We start from the raw sequence: 25215 nt of genomic DNA on the forward strand, positions 1-25215 counted from the left end.
TTTCCTGTGATTATAAAGCCCCAGCCTGAGTGACTGTAGCATGGCCGTTATACAATACACACTGCGACATTCAGACCACTCTAGCGATCCACTAGACACTCAACTAACACACATTTTAAAGCTAAATAGAAATGAAACTTAATGTTTGTAGGTTATTTTAAAACACACGCATTAAGTTTATGTAAATCCCCAAAAATTTGAAAGAAAATATAATTCATATCTTTGTTGGTACACCTGTATTAAATCAGCAGCATAACTTAAAATGTTCATAGTTTTTTTTACAATATGTTGTGCTAGAACCCTGTCGATTATTTTGATTACATTAAATTTTACAGTAAGAATTGCATTTACAGAATGTATTTTGTAGAGAGCTGCAATAGGCTATCATTTAGGACCATCTGTACATTTATCTGTGTGATGAAAAAGCATTTTATTTAACTTTTCCTACATTATCAAGCTGTTTGACTACCACTGTACCAAAATTCAGCTTTGAACAAATTTTTCACAGGTTAAAACTTTTATTTCCAGGGCAAAAAATACTTTTTAATGAGTTGATAAATATACGTGGGAATAGAAAATGCAAATGCATAATACTAAGAGTTAAAATGGTCATGCAGTTGAGCAGTTAACATTTTAACATCATTCAAAATATACAACTACCTATGTATTTAAATAGACACATTGCAAATATTCATGATTAGCGGTAGTGAATTTGCTAAATTAAAAAAACAAATACAGCAAAACCCCTTATTTGCACTTTTCATGGGGACAAAGTAAAAAAGTGTAAAAAGCGGGAAAGTGTAAATAAAGGGAAAAGTATAAAAAGGAGTACAGATTACCTTATTTAGAATTTTTTTCCTTTTGTTTAATAGCACATACTACAATGCAGGTACAAACACACTAACAGCAAATTTTACTTTAGTATTTAATCAATTATTAATTTACCACATTTGACAAAAATAAAAAAAGAATGAAAGCCAAAATGTTTTTCTGATTACTTCCTAAAAAATAAATTTGAAATTTTCTTCTGCTTGCTTTTTTAGCTGTTCAAGGAGATTATTTGCCTCTCCAAATTGTAAATACAGTTGCAACCGGCAGGGTTTATAACAAATACGGGCTACATACACATTGCTCACAGTAAAAAAATTTTTAAGAAAAGGCCGCAAATTGATGAATATTTACCGTCAATAGCGCGCCAAACGCGGAGAAAGGTCATTGTACTTGGTCAGCTGCTGTAACGACGCGGCGGCGCATGCGCACTCTATGCTCCGCCCAGACTCATGACGCCATCAGCCGCCAACCAATAGATGCGAGCTTAGCGGAAAAAAATATAAGCTCCACCTCCCGTGTACCAATTTTATCCAGTTCTAATACCAATTTATTGGTATACGCACCAGTTTTCTCGCTGCCGTGACATGTTCAAGTTTACGTTTATCATGATGTCTTGATACCAATAATTAATTATTTACGATCCCCAGAAATAAATGGTTAGTTTAAAAAATATGGCGTCAACTGTACAATACTTCCCAAATTATAAAAGACGTATAAAACAGTTACCAAGACACCGCTCATTTTATCTTGTGAAGTTTATGTCTCGTACCAGTATTTCGGCTAAGTTGTGACATAAATACAGTATCAGAACTTACAAGCAGCCATGTTTGTACATTCATGAGTTTACGTTTTTCCCTCGTGCATTTTAGATTGTCTCCTGCTATAATTACTCGTACTTTTACACGCCTAGGCTTAAATTATTACATGTTTAGAAATAAAAGCAACTTTTCATGTTATAAAATATGTATATTTTGCTATTTAAAATGTTCATTGCCTACTAGCTCCACGGTATTTTCTGGTTGTTTATGGTTGTTACGTGACGTAAATAGCGGGATTGATTCGATTTTTGAGACGTAATTCGCGGGAAAGTATTGTATTGGACTATATGGGAACCAAACGGGACCTGAAGAATATAGTGCAAATAACGGGAAAACGTAAATAACGGTAACGTAAATAAGGGGTTTCGCTGTATATATTTTCAAGTTAACTCATTTTTCTGAAAACCACATTCTCTTCCGCGGAACAGAAAATGAAAGAAACTTTCCCCCCCTCCTCAACCCATTCCCCAACTCATCACCTGTCTTGCTGTCCCACTGGTTTTCTTTACCCTTCTCCCTTCTCATCATGAACGAAGACATGCTAAAAGGCAGAGCAGAAAAATTTTCCCTATGATGAAACCTCTCAAGATCACTTATAGTGAAAGAATTAAAAATAAGCCAAATGTAAATTATGCAGTTAGTAATACAGTTTAATCTCACATTACAAACCTTGATAACAGAAACCAACGTAAATTATAAAGAGATAAATAAAACTTTGATCAAATGTAGGTCACTTTATTGTTAAAAATATACAAGCCTTGAACATTTCTTGCTTCACTTTCAAGTTCCATGAATAAATAAATTCTATCAGCTAACAACAAACACATAAGTACAGATTAAGTATTGTTTCTGCTGCGCGTGACTACAAAGCAGGTACATAATTCAGACTCCAAACCGACTCCAAACCGGCCAACATTAAAAGACAATACATGCTCATAGGCAGCTTAATCCTTCAACGCCGACAGAACTATACAAACTTATTCACAGTCAAAAAATACTGTTCTGGTTTGGTTACGTTACACAATGAGAAAAGTCTTTAAAACAATACTCTATCCACTCAGCTGCAATGCACAATTAGCTTAATGCATTTTTACATGACTTTTAATGCAAATCAAAGCATAATTATTCTCCTTTGTGCGAGTTTGCAATGAGATAAAATGATAGCAATGACAGTCTAACTGTATACAGCTAACATTACTGCACATACATAGCTGATAATGCTATGAATACCACAATATGCAATAGCCAAATAAAATGAAATTTAGCTTTACATACATAAATAAATACCAAAATTCCTGTTCCACTCTTTTCCAATATAAGAAGAAAAGAATAAAAAGAAAATTTAAAGCAATTCAAAAGTAACTAAAGAAAGCTTTTTCAATAATTAGAAAGAGGCAATGTTGTTCCCATAAAAGGTTACTACAATGCATCAGATAACCAGGAAAGCAAGTTCCAGTATGAAAAAAAAAGTAGTTTCAAGAGGAATAAAATAAGTCCTCCAGACGCAAGAGGATTATGAGCAACATCCCATCTGCTGATTATAAGTTTCATTTCGCAGACACACATACTTACGAAAATAATAATCTCTGTTATAAACAGCTCGCTAGAGTTAACAGGAGAGTGATTGGAAGCAAAATAATTACAAGGTTGAAGAAGAACAGAAAACATAAAGAATTAAACAAGAACAAATAAGAGAAATTAAAAATGTTCATAAATTGCCTAAAAACTAAAATCAATTAATAATCATGCAGTGATGGAACAAAAGGTCTGGAAAATAATGCAAATATGAAGAAAAGGGAGAAAAGACTAAACAAAAGGACGGTAGTAAGTGAAGTGTGGAAATTGCGATTCGCAATATAAACAAGGCTTGCTTCGCTAACACATCAGCACAGCTTTGAGAGTTGTACGAGATGCAGGAATCTTTGTGCTGTAATTATATTAAAACAAACTGGGATTTTGAAGTTCCAAAAGCTGGTTAAAAAAAATATTTTACAAGCTGTTACAAAAATTTTAATTTACTACGTTACCTTCCAATGTGTGCTTTCTTTTCGACACATTGAACGCAATGTACGTAAACAAGTGAAAATTACATGTTAAGCGCATATCCAACAATCAACTGCTGTTTCGACAGTCGTAATATCTCGGTAATAAAGGCACACCCTTTCTCCACTCAATTCCTTCAACTGTACAAGGGAACACGTTTACTTATTCTGCATATACTTCTGCACGACCCTACATCTTAAAACAGGCAGTGCCTGCACCAGGGGAGAGAAGAAAAAAAACACAGCACAAGTCTGAAGAGCTAAATTGAAGAATACTTTAGATGGCATACAAGGCTACAGACGTTGACTCGCTCAGTACGACCTGATCGCCGGAGGGACGGTCGTACACTCCTTCTCGTCCAGCGTGTGGTCGATCACAGGCCTGTACGTGATGTGTACCTGCAAGGACAACCCACACTCCGTGATGACTGCGGCTAATCGACCACACAAGTGCTCTGAAATGTCGATGCAATGAAACACACAATAGCATTCTTTTATTATACATCCAAATATTTTTTTTTTTAATTTTCCCCGAAAACATTTGCAAGTATAATATCACTGATAAAAAAAAATCATGCACTATTTTTTTTAATCAGTGTCTGCTGTTGAATAGCTGATAGTGAACTTCAATAAAATTATGAAACATTAGTTTTTTAAAGTAGTTTTTTTTTGCTTGCCTGATTACTAACAAATGAATGTGAATATCTCAAAAATACAAATTTGACATGAGAATGTAAAAAGATGTAACTATAATAACTTTTATACATCAAAGTATGTGTTAAGTTTTTGCAGGAAAACTTAACGTAGCATACAGTATTTTTTGTCAAAGATTTTAATATGCACTTACATCCTGCTTGATTACCTTCAGAGATATAACTTTTATAATAAAACCAAACTGACCGCCTTTTAACACATTTTGTGGTCGCATATAGAAAAAATGGTAAAGGTAAAAACCATGCTATTAAATCATATATTGTGCTTTTTCTTGCTCCAGCTTATTTTACATGGATTTTTATAAAAAATAATGTACACACGTTTCATTGCATTTGGGGTTGAATATCTAAAAATGGTAAAAGCACCCTACATAAATAATTATTTAAGTTGTTAATACTCAGTTCCTTATATCCAGCTTTACTTGCTATGCAAACATGGTTATTTTAATATTTATGATAAAACAAAACTTAGCCCCTTTCCATCCCTATAAATTCAAATTCTCGAAAAATGAACAAATACAAATCATAACTCAATATTCTTGTTCATTCTTAATTTCTACCTGTTAGCATCTAATAGATTTGGAAGCGTGGTTTATTTCTTAAATATCCTTAACAAAACTGTATCCCAACATGAGCCGGAACTAATGTAGTGCAGCGTTTACATAAATATCATTGTAATACACACTAACTACTTAAGAGTGCGGGCTTTCCAATGTTGTTCTCTTCGGCATGAGACCGAGCTCGCGCGGCTATCAGCTAGCTATTGATATCAATACTCAACTACCGGCATGCACTCTATACAAGCACCATCGTAATCAAACATGAATAATGCCAACTAGCGCTGGCTACATTTTTATAAGCGGTACACCGTGGCGACGCAGACAAACAGTTCTACTTTAAAATACATTGTTTTATACGGGAAAAAATACCTACACAAAGCGCTCGGAATCTAAAAGCGGGACCAAAAACATCAAGCGACGTTAACGCGCGAGGTTTTTTGATCCAAATTTTGACGCCCTAAAATATCAGTGCGACGATTATGCACGTGCGATGAATATGCGTTAAAACAGGGTATTTTCCCAATCCTCCAAAAGTGTTTATATGACGTGGAAAATGGAATTCTAATTCTCTTTCTTACTATTTAAATTTAATATTCATTTTCACAAATATTTGATGTTTGTATTAAATTCAAACTAAGAAACCAATAATCGCACAGGCCCAGATAAGAGACTGAGAATCTGTGGACTAATCTACTCACAGCACCCGTGGCGAGGTCCATGCTGGTAAGGGTGTGCTTCCTCCAGTGCTTGTCGAAGGGGACGCGTTGCTGGCCCTCCAGGGGCTTCAAGAAGTCAAACTCATCCACGCGGGTCTGCAAGCGCACACACGCTGTTCCAGCAACCCACACTGCTTCCCTAATACACAAGCTCACAGGAAAAAAAAAATCTTAGCTGGAAGGCTTTTTTCATTCAAAATACTGATTAAAAAAAATTTATATGTTAATAAACTGAAATGAAGTTTGCACTGTATCAGATATACCAACCTAAACTGTTCATTAACTAACTTCTGCAAGAACCATGTTCATAGCATCAAGTAAATAATGCAATGCACCAAAAAAATCACATTTACATCAATTTTTAATGGGTCGCAAATGAAAGGTAATATATAAGAATATTTTTAATTTAAACTTAATAATCCTTACATTTGTTTACTTTTTCCAGTGTTTTATAAAGTAATGACTATGTCAATTGTTACAATTGAAATTTTTAGCAGTTATTCACGCATGACTATACATCACTATGCATATGTTAATGTTCCCGAAATTTATTACGGATGATTTTGTTTAAGTCTTTTTTTTTTTTAATGTAATTTCAATAATTTTAAAAACCACCACAAAAAATGTTAAAAATTCTGATGCTAAAGGTCTTGAAGTGTTAAATTTAGTTTTTGTCTCACTTAGCCTACTAAAGAAATGTATAAAAAAATTGGGTCAAATGATGATTCACTATGGTGACAAATTCCTTGACCACTTGTCAACTGTCAATGAAATGAGGGTCCACGGTATCTACAATACCTGATGAAATTATTTCAGGAAGTTTTACAGTATCTTTAAATAAAATGTTTTAACAACTTACTACATCACAGGGACATTAAAATTCTTACTAAGCAAAATTAAACATAATATGATGCAGACTACGATTTGCAGGAACAAGCCAATTTTCGGGAAGCTAAAAACTTTTCAGAGATGAATTCAACATGTTTTAAGTGGACCGTCTTCAACTAATCCACAAAATCAGAACCAGTTTAGGATAGAAATAAAGTTTAAAACAAAATTTAAAAAAAACCGGACCTGTTATGTATTTTAACACATATTTTTGATGTCTTGACCCAATTATCAACATGTAATTCAAACAGGCCTTTGTCCCAATAAGTTCGGATTAGCAGGACTCTACTGTATTTATATTTAATGAGTGATTATAAAACGAATTAAAATGTACAAAAAATACCAATCAACAAAACGCTGCTGGTATTTTTAGTTTCGTGTCACAGCTACTCAGTGGCGTAGCCAGGATTTGTGTATGGGGGGTGGTAAGAACCATGACCCCCCCCCCCTCCTCCCAATTAAAGCGGGAGGAAGGGGGGTCCGGGGGTCAACCTCCCCCGGGAAAATGGAAAATTTGGATTTTAAGGTGAAAAATAGTGCTATTTTAGCAATTTTCGGTACTTAAATTTAAATATTGTAATGCCAATGGTAAAAATTTTATTAATTTTAATATGAAATTTGTTTGAGAGATGAATAAGAAATTAATTAAAGATTTGGAGCTGGGGGGGGGGGGTTTTGAACCCCTAACCCCCCCCCCCTCCCCCCGGCTTAGCCCCTGCAGCTACTATTTATTACCGACTTTTTTGCGACCTCCACGACCAGTCCAGTTTTTTTGTCACTTTCTCGCTACTTCTGCGACCTGCACCTTGAAGTCCTCCCGGGCGTGGGCCCCGCGGGACTCCTTCCTGTTCTCGGCGGCCACGATGGTCTGGCGGGCGTTCAGCATGAGGTTCTGCAGCTCCAGGGTCTCCACCAGGTCCGAGTTCCACACCAGGCTGCGGTCCGCCACCTGCGAGCACACCCCCCACCCTCCTGAGTCCGCCCCCTACACTAGCAGGGCCTCGCGACACTCCAGACAACGTGCAGGCTGGGTCGTTTGAATCATCTATTTATGACAGTAAAAATTACTGCATAAGTATGCAGTATCACATGAATTGTAATTAATCAATAAATCTAATTATACATATACTATATAGATACATACATATGTATGTTTGTATATATATATGTGTATATGTGTATACACACACACACAGTGTAACCTCTTTATAACGTCACTCGATTTAATAACAAACTCCTTAAAACGTCTTAATTGCTTGACTTTGGTTGGTTTACCTTGTTTTCTATACAATCATACACTCCATATAGCGTCACGCTCACTCTATTTAACAATACGGCATTATAAATCATTAAACAGCACTTTCTAAATTGCCGAAGTTGAAAAGAACTGCAGCTGTGTACGTTCTCTTGTTTGCTGTTTTGTTGTTGTATTATATAGCACGTGTTCACTTCGACTGACGTACCGGAGATTCTAAGAAATTTTGTCTTTTGTTTTTGTATGATGAACTTGCACATGTTTACCTTGGTCACTAGACTTTTGTCAAGTCGTTACATGTTATCATTATCGCAGTTGCTTACAAACTTTCGAACTGTAAACATGGCGAGTAAACGAAAATCTTTGTGTATTGACGAAAATTTTTTATTAATACGCTCAATAGAGGCAGGAGAAAAGATCAGTGATGCTGGAAGACGCTTTGGATTCAGCCGCTCTACCGTGTATACAATATGGAAAAACAAAGAAAAATTAACAGACTATACGCCATAAGTGTTTTTATTTGCATGAATATTAATGTTCGTGAGTAATATGTGTTCTATATTAGTAAGTACATATTATTATGGAATATTAAAATTATATCTTTTATTTCTCTCCATTCAACGACCACTCTCCATAACGCCTAAAAATGCTCAGTCCGTTAAGTGTCGTTATATAGAGTTTACACTGTATGTATGTCTATATATATAAGTGTGTGTATGTATGTGTATGTATTTATGTGTGTATGTGTGTGTGTGTGTGTGTGTGTGTATAACCAACATGATCTGTCATACAAAATACAATAATTCTGTGTTATGCCATTCAGTTTACTCCCATTTTTTTTTACGAACGGAGAGTCTTTTTAATACATTGTGACGTGTCCTGATTTCTTTTTTTGTACATTTTCCAATGGTCTTATCGTATCCTCCCCACGACTCACGTGCACGTCCTTGAGCTGCTTGTACAAGTCCTCCGTCTTCTTGCAGCCCTCCTGCAGGGTCTCGGCGGTGCGGAACACGGCGGCGTGCGTCTGCATGGCCTTCTGCATGCTCAGCCTCAGCGCGGCCGTCGTGATCGGGCCCTTGGCGTTGCGCACCGCGTCAAGGTTGGCTACCGACGCCTCCCCCGAGTTCTGCAGCACGCACCACAGCACGTCACCAGGTGGGTACAAGGCTGCCAGGGACAGTCAGTTGAGGCCCATGAGGCCTGCGGTGAGACACACCATTCCAGCATTCGCCCATGTTCAGTGGCGTAGCCGGGACTTGTGTATGGGGTGTGTTAAGAAGCATGCCCCCCCCCCCACCCGGTATTAAAGCGGTGGGGGTCCGGGGGTCCTCCCCCGGGAAAATTTTGGATTTCAAGGTGTAAAATAGTGCTATTTTTAGCAGTTTCCGGTACTTAAAATTTAAATATTGTAATGGTAGAAAAATTTTTTTATTAATTTTAATATGAAAATTTGTTCGAGTGATTAATAAGAAATTTAATTAAAGATTTGGTGCTAAGGAGGGGGGTAGGGGGAGGGGGGGTGTTTGAACCCCTAAAAACCTCCCCCTGGCTTCGCCCCTGCCCGTGTTATTTCTAGGCTTCTGGGAATACTGTCTTTAGGTAGTTTTCAAAGTAATACTACCTATAGAAGCCATTACCATGATACATCTGGAAATTTTTTATTTTATATATATATATATATATATATATGCGGACACGATAACTGACGCAACTTTTCCACAAATCACCTCGAAACTGATACATAAAATCTAGTGGTGGAAAACCTCGGTCGAATTCATTAATGGGCAATATCCTATCAAAAGGGTAGAAATGGGAAAGGATTTTTGAAACACAGAAAAACAGCTGCAACTCCCATAATCTGGAAAATATCACATCCATTTGAATGTATAATAACTAGGGATGGGCCGGTCGAATACTCGAATCCTTGAATCCCACCGAATCTCTAGTATTCGAAAGATTCAAAATTCGAGGGAAAAGATTCGGGATTCGAGGAAAAATATTGATGTAAATGCAGTACTTTAAAAACTTAAATGCTTACAATTTACTTGGCCTGTTTACATTTTCCTTGGAACACATCCTAAAATAAAAATAAACCCGGCTTCACGGTAAGGGCCGGCCGTGTTCGAATTAGTGTCTCGGCTTAAAAAAATACAGCACTGCCTAGCCATTAGTTCACCGTCATTTACAACAGCTGAAGAGAGAAAGATAAGATTGTGCTGTCCTTGCACTCCCCCCCCCCCCTTTTTAGTACAGCCGAATGCCAGCCAGACACGTCACTTGCCAGGCACCTGCCGTGCGTTGGCGGGGGACATCCCCCTCAAAGGGATGAAGTAATAAAATGTGAGAACTTTTGAGAAAAATATGGAAATAAAAAAAGAAACCATTATCATTGTTAGCCTACTAAATAGATGGACCTACAAGCCTAAGAATTTTACTTTGAGCCAAGCTCGAGCGAGCCTACTTGAAAGTTCTCGAAGCTTGAGCTTTTGTGGTACAGTTACACTTTTGGGAAATTATTTTTACCTTAAACTTAGTAGGTATAATGTTTGAATAAAGTATTAAAATGAAGTGGGCTTATTAATTTTGGGTAACTATTTACAGAGTGCATTTATAATTTGCCCTGCTAGGAAAAAAACATTTTTGCCATTGAATCTAACCTGTTTCCATTGGTTCATTAGTAACTGATATCATCCAACTAACATAACCACAGTTTACAAGTATATGTTTGTGTAAATGTAACATATCTTTGGAATAATTTCATCCTTGTCAATTTTTCTGGAGCCCTTACTGAGCTTCAACAAACTGAGCACCAAAAATCATGTTTGAAAAGTACATTCACATTGTTTCAACATTTCCACTTTTCGGCCCAAAAATTCTGAGAGAGATTGACATAGAGTATTAAATTATGTTCTTCAATCTAACATGCAGAAAAATAATTTGTTCTGCACGTTCAGGAGTTAAATTAGCTCTACGATTGGAGATGGTGTTTACAGCAGAAGAGAAGCGTCTCTCGCTGGCAACCTGTGTGGCTGGAATGCTTTAGTAAAAAAAAAAACAAGGGCTGGAGGAAAAAAAAAATTCATACCTCCCTTTGTAGGCACAATACTGAATTCGTACAAATTATGTATTAATCTTAGAATTTTTATCCAAAACTTTTGTTGAAACCATTTTTGATTAGACCAACCATTGATGCAGTGGTGGAAAAAAAAAAAAGTAGAATTTAAAAAAAAAATTAACTTTCATAGTAGGTACACTATCAAATCTGGTCAAATTGTTTTAAGTCTTATAATTTTTACCTAAAACTTTTGTCTGAAACAATTTTTGATAATACATACCATTACTGCAAGGGATGGATATAACAAGGGTGGAAAGACAAAAAGTCATTACTTATTTTTAATAGAGATGCCATCGAAACCATTATAATTTATTGTAAAGTGCCTAAACTTTATATAAAACCTTGGATCAATCAATTTTTGATGAAACAAACTATTACCGTAAAAACAGGGGTTGAAATTTAAAAAAATAAAACTTTCAGTATCACATTCATTGGAATTTATTAATAACCAACTTAATGTGACCTTAAACCTTTGTCAAAATAATATTTATACAAGCACATATTAGTGCAAGGGATGAAAAATAGTGTTTGAGGATCAAAAATAATTTCATTACTACCTTAGTAGGCGTAATATGAAAGTTGTTAAGAGGCATTCAATGCTGGATGCATTAAGTTAAATATATTCAAAATATTTTCACTGCATGGATTATGAGAAAATGTTAAATCAATCTTTTTTGAAAACTGGCTAACATAGGATGTTATGACGGAGTTTTAGAAATTTCCAAAAAAATATTTCCAGGAGAAAAAGAGGCTGTGCCGAAAAGGATTTTTTTTTTTTTTTAAATTTGGATCAATTTCAATTGAAATTCACAATATTCACAAATATAACAATCTTTCCGAACAAAATCTTAACATCCAGTGCCGAGTCAGTGTATTCAATGCAGGGAACCAGGGGCATGAATAAGCCACGGAGCAATATGCTATAAGCAACGGGACGGCAGAATTGTATCCCCTTGGAAAGGGTACCTTTCATCCTTTTGGTAGTGATAGTGTAGCTGGGTAGAAACTGGAAAGGTACCCTTTCTGACTTCTTAAAATGTTTCGGGTTTTAATGCAAATATGCACTGGAAAGGTATCCCCTCGGAAAAGGGTACCTTTCAGGATTTTCTGTACAATGACACTGTAGAAAATAAACTGAAAAGGTACCCTTTCCGATTTCTTAAAATGCATCTTATTTTCTGCTTTAAAATCGTGAAAGTTATCCCCTCTAACCTAACCTAACTTTTCCGAGGGGAAACCTTTCCAGTCCATATTTGCATTAAAACCAAAACATTTTAAGAAATCGGAAAGGGTACCTTTCCAGTTTATTTTCTGCTGTGTCGTCGTACATAAAATCCTGAAAGGTACACTTTTCCGAGGGGATGCAATCCAGCCCCCCCCCCCCCCCCCCCCACTCACGGGCTTGATGGGGCCGACGGCCTCCCCGGGCTTGTTCTCCTCGGCGATGGTCTTGGCGCACGCGCGGCCGAACACCACCAGGTCCAGGAGGGAGTTGGCCCCCAGGCGGTTGGCCCCGTGGACGGACGAGCAGGCCGCCTCCCCGCACGCGTACAGTCCCGGCACCACCTGCAGGGCAGCACAACGACCCTCTCACGAGTCCCCCTTCCCCGACAGCCTGCAACCCTAGTCCGTGAGAGAAAACCTGACCAAACACAATCAAACCAAATAAATAACAATTTCTTTAATAATAAGAACATAAGTACTATTTTGTGAAGGTGCCATTTTGTGACCAACAGCCTGCAAACCCTAGTCTGTGGTTCAAACATTGCACCAGAGGATGAGACAAAACCTGACCAAACAAAACCAAACCAAATAAATAACAATTTTTTTTTAATAATAAGAAAATAAGTACTATTTTGTGAACTATATTAATAATTATAATTTTTCTCATTCAAAACACTTTAAATTGGTATGTACAGTTAAAGTAGCATGTTTTCTCGGTCGTTATCAATCATTTGGTTTTTTTTTTAACGTTACCCAGTCAACGTTGGGTATAACTAGGTGTGCATGGGTAAATGCTGAATTCAAATTTATTTTAGATGATTATCCAACAAACTTGGACAATGTTAAGTTACTAATCCAGGTAAACCTAGGTTCACTTCTTCTTCTAGCATTATCCGTAACATATGCATAGGGACACCTGTATTTCGTGAATACATTTCGTGTCAAGGTATATTTCACAAAATACTGTAGCTTCTCTCCTGTGGTTACTGGCTGAGGTCGGTGAGAGGTGTCGTCCCACTCCTGACGGGGCCAATGAGAATGTGGTCACCGTTACTGCTGCACCCTCACAATTTGCCACGACCCTTAGAAAAAGAGCTACAGTGTTTTGTGAAATACCTTGACACAAAATGTATTCGCGAAATACAGGTGTCCCTACCAATAAGGTGTGTTTTCCTGCCACGGACGCCCGCCACACTCTCAATGAACGGTGCCCACACCGTCGACTGTAAATAATGTATATATTTCACATAGTCCCATCTTGTTATTACTATAGTACATAATGCATGTAATACCGACTAAACTTCTATCTGCTGCTTTCTACAACTAGTGACCTGGCAAAAATAAAACATTGAGCCCTGGGCTCCAATCAGTGCAGAAGGTTTTTTGATGTGATAACGTCTTACAAATCGATGAACGCCGGCTGCACGCACGAAAAAGCATGGCTCATTGCCACATTCCGCCTGTCCACACGCTCACAAGAACACCGCAGGTACACACCTTGTCCTGGCCGCGCTCCACGGTGAGGACCTGGCCCTTGTAGTTGGTCGGGATGCCGCCCATGTTGTAGTGCACCGTGGGCAGCACCGGGATGGGCTCCCTCGTCACGTCCACGCCGGCGAAGATCATGGCGGTCTCCGAGATGCCCGGCAGCCGGGTCGCCAGCTGCTCTGGCGGCAGGTGGTGCAGCTGCAGGTACACGTGGTCCTTCTCCGGACCGCAGCCCCTGCGCAGACGGCGATCCCCCCACTTTACCCCTACGCACCCCAAAACAACGTGGGCCCCAAACTTTTGGCTTATGAGTTTATGAAATACACTATATGCTGTGTAGAACACTGTTCTAGCCTAATTAATTTAAATAATTTGCACCATACCACTAGACGCATGAAATTTTACTAATTCACAAGGTTTTCCTGGACAATTAATTTTTTTAAAAAACCTTTCAGAAACATCTTAAAAGGGTTTTACTGTTCCCACAAGTGAAAAAAAAATGTAAAACCATGGGTTCGGCAAAATCTGGCATGCACATAATGACTTCACGATCATAGGGAGCAAATACTCGTTGCTCGTAAGTATTGAGCAATGACGGAAGTTACGATGGATGGCACTCGTGTTGCTTCAGGCAAGTTCGTTTTGGCAAGGAACAATTTAATATTTGAACCAACACATTTTTTTCTTCACACACCAGTATTTTGCGCCCCTGCGTAATGAGCCTGCAGTAAAACTAACTTGAACCATGCACCCAAGCGAGGCGGGTTGTACCTGCCCTCCCGGATCTCGATGGTCATGGAGCGGGACACGACGTCGCGGGACGCCAGGTCCTTGGCGACGGGGGCGTAGCGCTCCATGAACCTCTCCCCCTCGCTATTGACGAGGTAGCCGCCCTCCCCCCGGCAGCCCTCCGTGATGAGGCAGCCGGCGCCGTAGATGCCCGTCGGGTGGAACTGCACGAACTCCAGGTCCTCGTTGGGGAGCCCCGCGCGGGTGATCATGGCCGTGCCGTCCCCAGTGCACGTGTGCGCAGATGTGCACGAGAAGTACGCACGGCCGTACCCACCGGTCGCCAGCACCTGGGCACGGGACGAGACACGCTCCACACATCACTACCAACCCTTCACAGTTAGTCAACAAACTGAATTTTTGAGGTAAACTTTACTAATGGATTAATGTCATAGTGTAACAAGGTAAGTGATAATATTAATGTTTTCATCAAACTACTGTTCTTCACGAAACAGGAATGCAACCAATAAACTTATTGACCTTTCATTGCCTATTTTGCAATAACTTGACACATTCATAGCGAATGTTTCTCAACTAATTTTAGATTAATTACTTAGCACATACTTTAGGTAACAAAGTTTTGAAATCCAATACATAAAAAAAAAAAAATACTTTATTTAATAATCACATTAAAAAGTTAAACTACACCAATTTAAAGTAACTTGCAAAAAGTTTCTACGAGATAAAAAAAAATGGAAATTTATTTTCTAAAGATTTCCACGACACTTTTCTATGATTTTTGAAATTTTTAAAGGGTTCCATAACCTTTTCTAAGATTCTTTATTTTTTTAATGGACCTCTGTGACCTTTTCTAAAATTTGTCACCTAATTCAGGTAATTTCACGTTGTTTTCCAAGACTTGCGATTGTTCCGGGACTGTAGCAGGCACACACTCACGGTGTTCTTGGCACGCAGACGGTGGATGCTGCCGTCCTCGAGGCACAGCGCGATCACGCCGCGGCACTCCCCGTCCTCCATGAGCAGGTCCAGCGCGAAGTACTCCACGAAGTAGTTGCAGTCGTAGCGCAGCGACTGGCCGTACAGGGTGTGCAGCAGCGAGTGTCCCGTGCGGTCCGCCACGCAGCAGCAGCGGTGGGCCTGGCCCCCCTTCCCGAACTGGAGCGACTGCCCCCCGAACGCCCGCTGGTAGATCTTGCCGTCCTGCGTGCGGCTGAACGGCATGCCTGCCCGACCCCCCCCGGGCCGCTCCCTCAGGACACGCTCGCAGTTCAGAAACCCTTGTCACTTAAAACCCTTTGAGGCACACGGAACTATATTAAAAATAAATTAAAATCTGTTGTGTAACTTTTTTTAAGGAAAAATTAAAAACAGCCAATGTTGCTTGTTCTTGTTAGGATCGCCAGATAGCAGCACAAGGCTTACTCACGCGAGGTATTTCGGCAATAACACTGGAACATTGCAAATAGTAACATACATATTTATAAAGTGGTATCATGGAAATACCACTATGAAACAAAGGGTTTTAACAAGGTGGCTACAAAAACATGGTTAACCTATTTCAAGACTTCTTGAGGACATAATAATAAAAAAAAAATTTCTTGCTGTATTTTTTTATTACAGAGTAAATTTTCAAGTACATAATAACTAAGCAAAATTAAACATATTACGAATTTGATCTACTATTCACAAGAACATTCCGATTCTTATTTACAAAGTTAAAACCTTTTCATGAATAATTTCCGCATGTTTTAAGTGGACAGTCTCCATCTATTTATGTTTAATGAGCAACTATGAACTGGAGCAAAACTTTAAAAAAAAAACATATTGCGCAAGTTAGCAAAATGGGGCCAGAAATTGAAGTTTAGTGGCTTCCAGCACTATTAATGTTCTATTTCGGGACTTATTTGTGACTTTCGTGACCTGTACAGCTTGACTAGGAACACTTCTGAAGAAATCTAGTGAGAACCTCATAACCGAGTACAATTAAGGCAGCATATCATAAACCGGGATATTACAACTTGGTTCAATTCAAGCTGTATGGTAACATTCAACCATCGTTTCCCAAAATGTTTTTCATTCAACAACTACTCCATCACAAAAATCATTCATAGATGACTGAGATACGGCGAGGAAAGTTACGATTAGGAATGCGAGACTGGATTTTGAACAGAAAAGACCTCAAAAATTATGACCTCTAAGATTACAGGCAACCCCACCACCTGAGTAGTAACTCTGTAAACATAATTTATGAGAGCAGGCAAAACTTCAGCATGTACCATCACTGATTTAGCCTCCTCGCCACATGAGCTTAGTTATCTTCAAATTGTCCTTGAAAATGGAATATTCATCTGCTCTTTGTGTGCTGCAACTGTCCTGTAACGAATGTGAGTGTGAGCTATCTACGTGTCCACATACAAGCATTATAGCATAGATGAGTGACTAAAATGTTACTTAGCACTCACCATAGTTCTCCAACTCAATGACAGCCTTTGGTGCCTCTCTTGTCATGTAATGAATGGCGTCCTGATCTCCGAGCCAATCGGAACCCTTCACTGTGTCATACCTAAGGAAAATTACAATACTTTTTCACGTAAGGAAAATTCTGTAACTAATGATTTTCTTCCGTTTATTAAAAAAAGCTGACATTTTACTTTGACTCATCAAACATCTGAGAGACATGCCAGTCTCTTAAACTGCTGTGTATAGGCCTACATCGGAAAATGATTACGTTAAAGCCAGCCTCATGAGAAAGGTCAGAGTACAGGAAATTTAAACCCTGGTTTATTTAGTACCAGTTATGTTTCAGAAATACGATGGAGCCCCATCCTAATTAGATGGAACTGGACTCTGAACGCACCACTTGAAGAACGGATTAAAGGTAACTTGCATTAAAATGCACGGAATGAAAGTTTTAACGGGTAAAACTATAGACACAATTTTTTCTTCTTCCATAAATACAATTTTTTCTACAGATTAATTTTAGTTTTAAATACTACTGTTTACGTAAACCTTACTTTTGAATCTAAGAACTGATGTAGGATTAACGAAACAAAATGTCCGGGATAATATCCCGTCCGGATTAACCGAATATCTGGTTAATCCGGACAAGCGGGACCTGATTACAGGGGATGTATTATAGAATAAATAAAGAGTGATATGATAAAAATTGTATGGACATTGAAAGAGTCAAGTCTGGTTTTTCCACCTCTTGTTTGTTTTAGTGTTTGCAGTATTATTATACATAACTAGCTGCAGTACCCGGCGTTGCCCGGGCTAAACACACGGAGATTTATTGTCTGCGAGTTAAAGCAAAATGGATAGCGCTATATGACAGCGTGTTGGACATACAGAAATGTCACACAATTACTGTTTGTATGTCGATGACCTATGATTTTTTGTTTACCCATGGCGATCTGTTATTTATTATTTATTATTAATTATAAATTATTAAGACCATTAATAGAAATAAAAACTATCCTATCTATCAAGTTGGAAAAAATTACACATAAATGGCAATTTTCATCGAAATCGGTTGACTTGGTGAAGAGTTCACTGGAAACAAACATCAGGACACTGGATTTATATATATTAAGATTTTAGGGAAAGTGAACGTTCGCAAGCCGTACCAACGCAAGGTACGCGCCCAGAGATATGCACTCACATGTGCCACTGCCAGTTGTCGTCCTCCATGTTGCCGAGCGCGGCGTTGATGCCGCCCTGCGCGGCCACCGTGTGGGAGCGCGTCGGGAACAGCTTGGTCACCACGGCCGTCTTGAAGCCCTCCGCGACCAGGCCGAAGGCGGCCCGCAGCCCGGCGCCTCCCGCCCCCACCACCACCGCGTCGAACGTGTGGTCCACCACGGGGTAGGCCTGCGAGACCTGCGGGCGGACACCGTGCCGACCCCTCATCAGGGCCGCAACTAGCGGGGGGCAAGCGGGGCATACGCCCCGGGCGCAAAGCTGTGGGGGGCGCCGAAATCGCCGGCTTGCATTGTAATTCCTTCCTACTACAACTGGTAACTGGTAAAAAAGTTTTTTAACTTGCATGCCAGGAATGTCTAATCTAATTTACAGTCTCAACATAGCACCATTTTTCCGTGGGAGGGCCCCCGGAGCCCCCTGCTTTATTGGCGTGGTATGTGCAAAAAAAGGGGGGGGGAGGGGGGCAGATGAATTCATTCATGCCCCGGGTGCCAGAGACTCTAGTTGCGGCCCTGCCCCTTATCGACAGCCTTCTACGGAACTGCCAATCCTGGCGGGGAGAAGACGACTGCTAGTGAAAAAAAAGGCAAGCTATTACAATAGTCCCGATTAACCGAGTTAATGTAGGCTGAGACAACCGCAGTTAACACGTATGTAATAAGGAAACTGTCTTGTAGTACAGTTTACCCAATGGTATCATTTTTCGGGGAGACTTTTTTCCAGCTTTTCTTTAGTGTAGATTCTTTCACTTCACTCCTTAATTTGCCCAACCCAACCAGGAAATGTCATCTTTGGGGTCAATCTTCTGCAGACTTTTAGACAACAGTTAGGATTATTTTCCAAGTCCTCGAGCCAATGTTTCAAACAGTCTTCGCTGGTGATGGCGTTTTAGGTCGGCTCGGATAACGTGGAACCCGTCCGTTTATCAGGACTACTGTGTTTACAAACTGTACTGATGCTGCACGTATTTTTAAAAGATGAAGAATAATACAAAAATGAGCATTCTTTACAACTTCCTGCTCTTGTGACCGTTTAAAAAGTAAACTTTCATTCGCAAGAACTAGCATGTCTCAAGAATGTGGAAACAGTATTTGGATCATACAATTTAAGACAGCTTCCTATCTGAATAATCAGAACCTATTTTTTTGTTTACTTTATTTTTGTTGATTATGAACTCTTTTAGTCTTACACTTGTTTTGGTACAATGGAAGAAAAAAAATTATTAATGAAGATGTGTTCTTTTTTTTAATAAGTTAATATATCAAAAACAGTATTTATAAATAAAATTACTGATAATTTTTTCCAGCTGAGCCAAAACAATAAAACAGAAAAATGAATCTGTTAAGAATTTGCCACACTGTATGCAAAAGAGTGATCTAGTGCAAACTAATAATTTAAGTTTCAGGAAGAAAAATTTTCAAAAGATTTCCTTTGCTCCAAAACCACACACAGTATAACTAACACATGAAAAACAAAATATTTATAAAAAAAACTAAAACTTACACCATCTGAGACTTTTGCTTCGCTCTGTTTGCCATCAACAGTGAAGTGTATTTTCCTTGTGGCTGTAGCAGACCGGCCAATTGCAGTTGTCTGTAAATATTCACAACTACAGTAAGTAAAATAAATAATAATAATTAAACAATAAATAAATACTAACAAATGTGTTTTAATAGAATATTTGTGGACACCACAACACAAAATTTTACTTAATCATAACTATAAACGTAAACTTAAAACCAAAAATTGTGTCTGGCTTCATATATTCTATTTCTTCTAATGTTAAAAACAATGAATGTACAGTATTCATAATAATTTCAAGATAATAATTTCAACCAATTATGGAATATGTGCTATAATCACATAACAAATTTTTTTTAACTAGTAAGGGTTAATTTGTACTCATAGGCAGAATTTTTTTTTTTAAATTTACAAACAACAATGGTATTGAATGACTATAAACAAATAGACAATATTTTTAGTGTAGAAATTAAATGAACCACCAAACTTCTAACCACATGTGAGATGATGCTCATGAATTTAACTATGCTGCTCACAAAGGACCGCTTACGGTAGCGATTTTTACAGAAATAAATAAAATTTTACGTGAGGCCGGCCCATCACACCTCTTAGCTGATGTTTTGAACTCAAACATCAGAACAAAGCAATAAGTGTGATATTCCAAGAAATTGTCACTGGTTTGAGCCCCTTAATAAATGGCAATATGTACCTTAGTCAAATTAGGTATGTAAACTAGGCAAAGTTAATTATCAGTCCACTTGCAATTAGAGGAAGAAATGTTTATGAAATCCATTTAAATTTTTCTCAAATAATCAAGAACAGACCCAAGCAATTTTTAAAACTCTTCACATTCCAGCACTTGGGACAAGTCAAACCTACTGAAAAGGTTTAACTCACTCTCCCTAGTAACAATAGCAGGCTAGTAGGATAATGATAAAAACTTTAAAAAAATTTCCATTATGACATAAAAGATACAGCTATCAAACAATTTGACATTGACCTTTCAACCTATAATTTCTTACATAACTCTTTTGTTAAGCAACATAACTCTTTGGATAAGAACCTACTCTAAAACCCAATTAGATACATATACATATCCAGCTGATAAACCTTGTATCACTGTGATACATATTAACAGACTCAGCTTAACTGCTTTATTACAAGTTCTTATCTAATTCAATTAAGTTAATAGTAGTTTAAGAGAAAATCAAATACTCAAGAACAGTTAAATTTCCAACTAAACTAATATCATTCAGGGTTAAATGAATACTGAACCATATTGGAGACAAGTAAATTTACTGTAGGAAATCCATTTAATTATTAAACTTAATTGTTTGAAAATAAAAAGATTGTGCCCATTATTCACAAAATTAATATTAAACATAGTTTTACAATGTTAAAATTTTTTCTCAGGTACATTAAGTACAATTTTCTACATTTATAAAAGAACTCAAGGTATAAAACATATCACTAACATAAAGTATTTGTATGATCTTTAGTAGTTTTTTTTTAACTTGTTTATAAATTATTAATATATAGTAGTCAACATAAATAAAATCTATCAATTACATGCACACTTTCAATTTTCTTGCTCAAAATATTAACTCTCTTTAATATGCAATATCATGAACACTCAGTCAGCACATTTAATTTCTGAATATTGTGATACAATGGAAGGTAAATAAAAATTTAAAAATAATAATAATAATAATAACACAAGTCCCTACTGGCATCAGCAATACAATTAAAGCACAATATGGCAACGACCATTATCTAATGTGACCTATGAACGGAAATACCTCGGAAACCAGTAGGAATTCAGAAACAATGTTTTCAGGATAAATACTGGAATGTCTCTATTTTTTAAAAAATTAATTTCAGTATCTTATTATTACTTTCCGGAAAATTTGTGTGGTAAGAACATTGCCCTAGTCTTTAAAAAAATTCTCTTAATATTTGAGTTGACTTAAACAAAGGCAATTTTTAAATCTCAGATGTTAGAAAATTGGTATGCCATTAAAATTGAACAACATGTGCCTTTCAGTTCTAATCTCCTACACTTTGAATTTATAAAAAAAGTAAAAAAAATATCCACTTTAATAAAAATTACTTCTGGGAGATAATATATATATTAAAAAGACCGAAACACCACAGTCACTTAGTGAACTAGCCAAAGTAGATGTTTGAACTTATTGTATTATTTTATTGTAATTGTAGAGGTAAAAACTTTTTTGGCCATAAAAATAAAATTTTGAAGGGAGAAATAAAAGTGTATTAGACACAGCAAATGTTTATAAATAATCCTGGAAAAAAAATTTTTTTAAATTTTTTTATTAAAAAAACTACTTCATTTCCTGGATTGTGGAGATGTTTTTCTATTACAACTTTTTGTCTTGCGATTGGGCTGCTGCCCCCCCCCCCCTTTCCAATCCTAAATCTGTTACCCTACAACCTCCTCCTAAATGTCATCACATTCCTGATCACCAACATTCACCCATCAAACTTATCGCTAATTTTAAATACTGTACTAAATAAAGGACAGAAAAGGGTAAAGTACTGCAAGTATAAGATGAATATAGCTATTTACTCTTTTCATTTGTGCTCCACAAAACAGAACAAAACAGATTTTCTGTACAAATTTGATTTAAAAGTCACAATTTAAAAGAGGGGGTTAACTGTTCCTTAAAACGTATGACACTTTTATCCCTTAATCCGTAAAACTTATGACACTTTTATCCCTTGATCCTGGTGCCATTGATCCTGCAGTTTTAATTTAATACATCGAAAGATCCTGGACATAAAAAAATATCACAATACAGACAAATTCTTACGGATATGCAATTGTCACTGTTAAATCGTAAATTTTTTAATATCCAGGATCTTTCAACATACTAAATTAAACAGCAATCATTATGAACCACAGGATAAATATATACTGGGTCATGGGTTTGGCTCGAAAACATGATACAGAAGTTTACAAAAATATGTTTCCACGAAATAATTAAAAAAAATTGGGAGCAGCCAAGTACACAATGTTTATTTTTATTTTACAGTAAAGTCCATAATTACAGTCGTAGGTACCCGCACTAACAGATAAAAAAACTGCATCGAAGCCTTTAAATTGGCACTAATCTACAGCCAGATATCAAATTCAAAACAAATAAATGCACTCTTAAACCTTAGTTCCAACAGAGTTACGTAATGACAAATTTTGTGCATTTATTTCTCTTCTGCTGATACAAAATACTAAAATATGTTAGGATATTGCAGGAAAAAATTACCAGAGCTGCAGGTTTCACATTCTTCGCAATCAAGCCCGGAAACTTTATTAATCCATTCATGATTCAGATGCAGCAATCAATACAAGAGGTCGAATCGAAACCGCATTCACGGATCCAAAGACACAGGACACAACCTTGCCATTACCCAAAACAGCAAATTTGCACAAAAAAACAAACTCTTTTTTTATCCATAGAACTTCATTTAAAATACCCTATCTACCCCCATTAAGTTCAGTGAAGAACATTAAAGAGTTAATTTAAGTCAAACATTTGAGACATATTTATATTTTAAAAAAAAATACGTTATAGCATGCATAGTTTTAACTGATCATGAAGTTTGGAATAATCAGGTAGAGGTGGCGTAGAGTAATTATTTTCTACCCCATCATTGCCATATTGAAGCACCTAACACTTTGCAGGAATTGTGCTTAACATTGTCAAATTATTTAAACCACCGTGATTGTAGTTTTAGAGTTCACTTATTTTTCAATACAATATTTATCAACGAACTTGGGCTTATAATCTAATGGTAGTGACAATAAAAATCTAACAATTAATAGTAATTAGTTTGCACAAAATATTATCAGACCAATTTTAAACCTATCATTTGTATTTTTAATGGAATTTCCAACGCTTAGTACCCCCGATCAGTTTGGAAGTGAGCGGCTCAATCGAAACCAAATTACTTAAAGTACAGAACCAAAGAAAGTCAGATTAAAGTACCCACTATATTGAGACAGGAACCGGGAATGGCCTATTGTGGATGGTCTTTTCAGCATTTGTACAGATTGAAAAATGTAAAGTGGCCTCTTTTTTTAATCCTGTAATTTGACACATTTATTAGAACTGTTAAACTAATATTTTAGCATTGTAACGCCACAGAATTTCAGAAAATGTTTTATTATATACAAAACAGTTTTGACGTCGTACCTAAGTAAAAGTAAAGCCCGGTCTTCACCTTGCCAGTACCAGTCCCCACTGGCGGAACCCACCTTTCATCATGTCCGCATGAGTTAAGTTAGTAATTAATTCCATGTGTTAGGCACCTGTATGAGTACCAGTTTATTTAATTCCCGTAAAAATGTATGTAAAGTCATAATATTCGTCAAAGAAAGTGCGTCGTTAAGTATGCATGTGACCTCTTAAAAGTACATGGTTTGACAAAAGCCTTATAATATCTTTTGCGGCCCCGGGAAGCCTTCTTTCCACAGACGAGAGCCATAACCCGAAGTTCCCCGAAGTTCATGCTTTTTTTCCGTATCTTTTATGTAGCTATCCTAACCAAATCAACCGTCGACAATGTTTTTAAAGTATTTATAATGTAGCTAACCTAACCTAATTGACCATTAGTACCTATCCTTTTATCAACACCGCCATATTTATTTACAGTGAACCAAAAAAAAACCGAAGATGCACGATCAGACGTTTGGCTCTCTCGTCTATGAAAAAGGGATTCCCTTGCGGCCCCAGTGTATTTAATAAAATAGAAATAGCCTGGCTCCAGGTAACGGAGTAGCCCACAAGTGACGAACAGTCTCTGGTTTGACTGGTGATTTTCAAATAAAAAAAATACTATAGATAATACGCACATATTTATAACTTCTGTCAGTCTTTCCCATGTGGGTAATTTAAATAAGTACACTGTAAGATGTTTGGATGTTAAATTTTACATAAAGCATTTATTAGTGCTTTATGGTTGTGACGCACGATGGTGCTGTCCCTACCCACTCCCGCCGTTCCCCTCTGATGGCAATTTTCAGGAGTTCACATTACAAGGTGGGCGTGACCGTCACATGTGGAAGCTGTAACACTTACATCACTGAGTTCTCCATGCCAGTAAATCTTATGAATCAAGCAATCAGTAGGTACTTAATTCGCCACGAATACCTGGACCTCCTGCTGTAACTTTTTTGAAGCACGACCGCACCGTGGAGTTTTAAAAAGAGTATAGGGCCGACTGATTCAGATTGCAATCTTCCTATAGCGGGACAGACGCCAGAGGGCGTAGACCAGTAATGTGAAGTGCAACATGAGGTAACAGTGTTGCCAGTGTAATTTGAAGCATACCAACTAGGCTTAGTACCTGTCTATCAGCTCGTGTGAATAAAACCACGTCCACCAAAACGTTTGTTATATTCAGTGGTTCTCCGCCCAACCTACCTAGGAATCAACTACCTCTGCGGAGAAGGATGTCGTTAGTTAGTAGGGCCTTCACCAACAGGTGCAGCCACCGAACTTAGTGAGCCACACTGGGGCCGGCAACCCACACCAACCCTAATGTTAGAAGTCCGCGCTAACCTGGCACCCT

General features: G+C 37.5%; 1 protein-coding gene across 1 annotated transcript; it reads right to left on the reverse strand.

Moving 5' to 3' along the window:
* Positions 1-2363: 2363 nt before the first annotated feature.
* On the reverse strand, positions 2364-23175 carry LOC134543166 (succinate dehydrogenase [ubiquinone] flavoprotein subunit, mitochondrial). The gene is made up of 12 exons (XM_063388036.1): positions 22908-23175; positions 19609-19698; positions 18065-18282; positions 16866-16966; positions 15340-15626; positions 14425-14732; positions 13663-13888; positions 12340-12507; positions 8761-8952; positions 7374-7517; positions 5663-5776; positions 2364-4090 (listed from the first exon to the last, which is right to left on the reverse strand). The coding sequence occupies exons 1-12, from the start codon at positions 22965-22967 to the stop codon at positions 4004-4006; spliced, it is 1995 nt and encodes a 664-aa protein (XP_063244106.1). The 5' UTR covers positions 22968-23175; the 3' UTR covers positions 2364-4003.
* Positions 23176-25215: the final 2040 nt, after the last annotated feature.

The sequence above is a fragment of the Bacillus rossius genome, assembly GCF_032445375.1.
Source record: "Bacillus rossius redtenbacheri isolate Brsri chromosome 9 unlocalized genomic scaffold, Brsri_v3 Brsri_v3_scf9_2, whole genome shotgun sequence".
Classification (NCBI taxonomy): Eukaryota; Metazoa; Arthropoda; class Insecta; order Phasmatodea; family Bacillidae; genus Bacillus; species Bacillus rossius.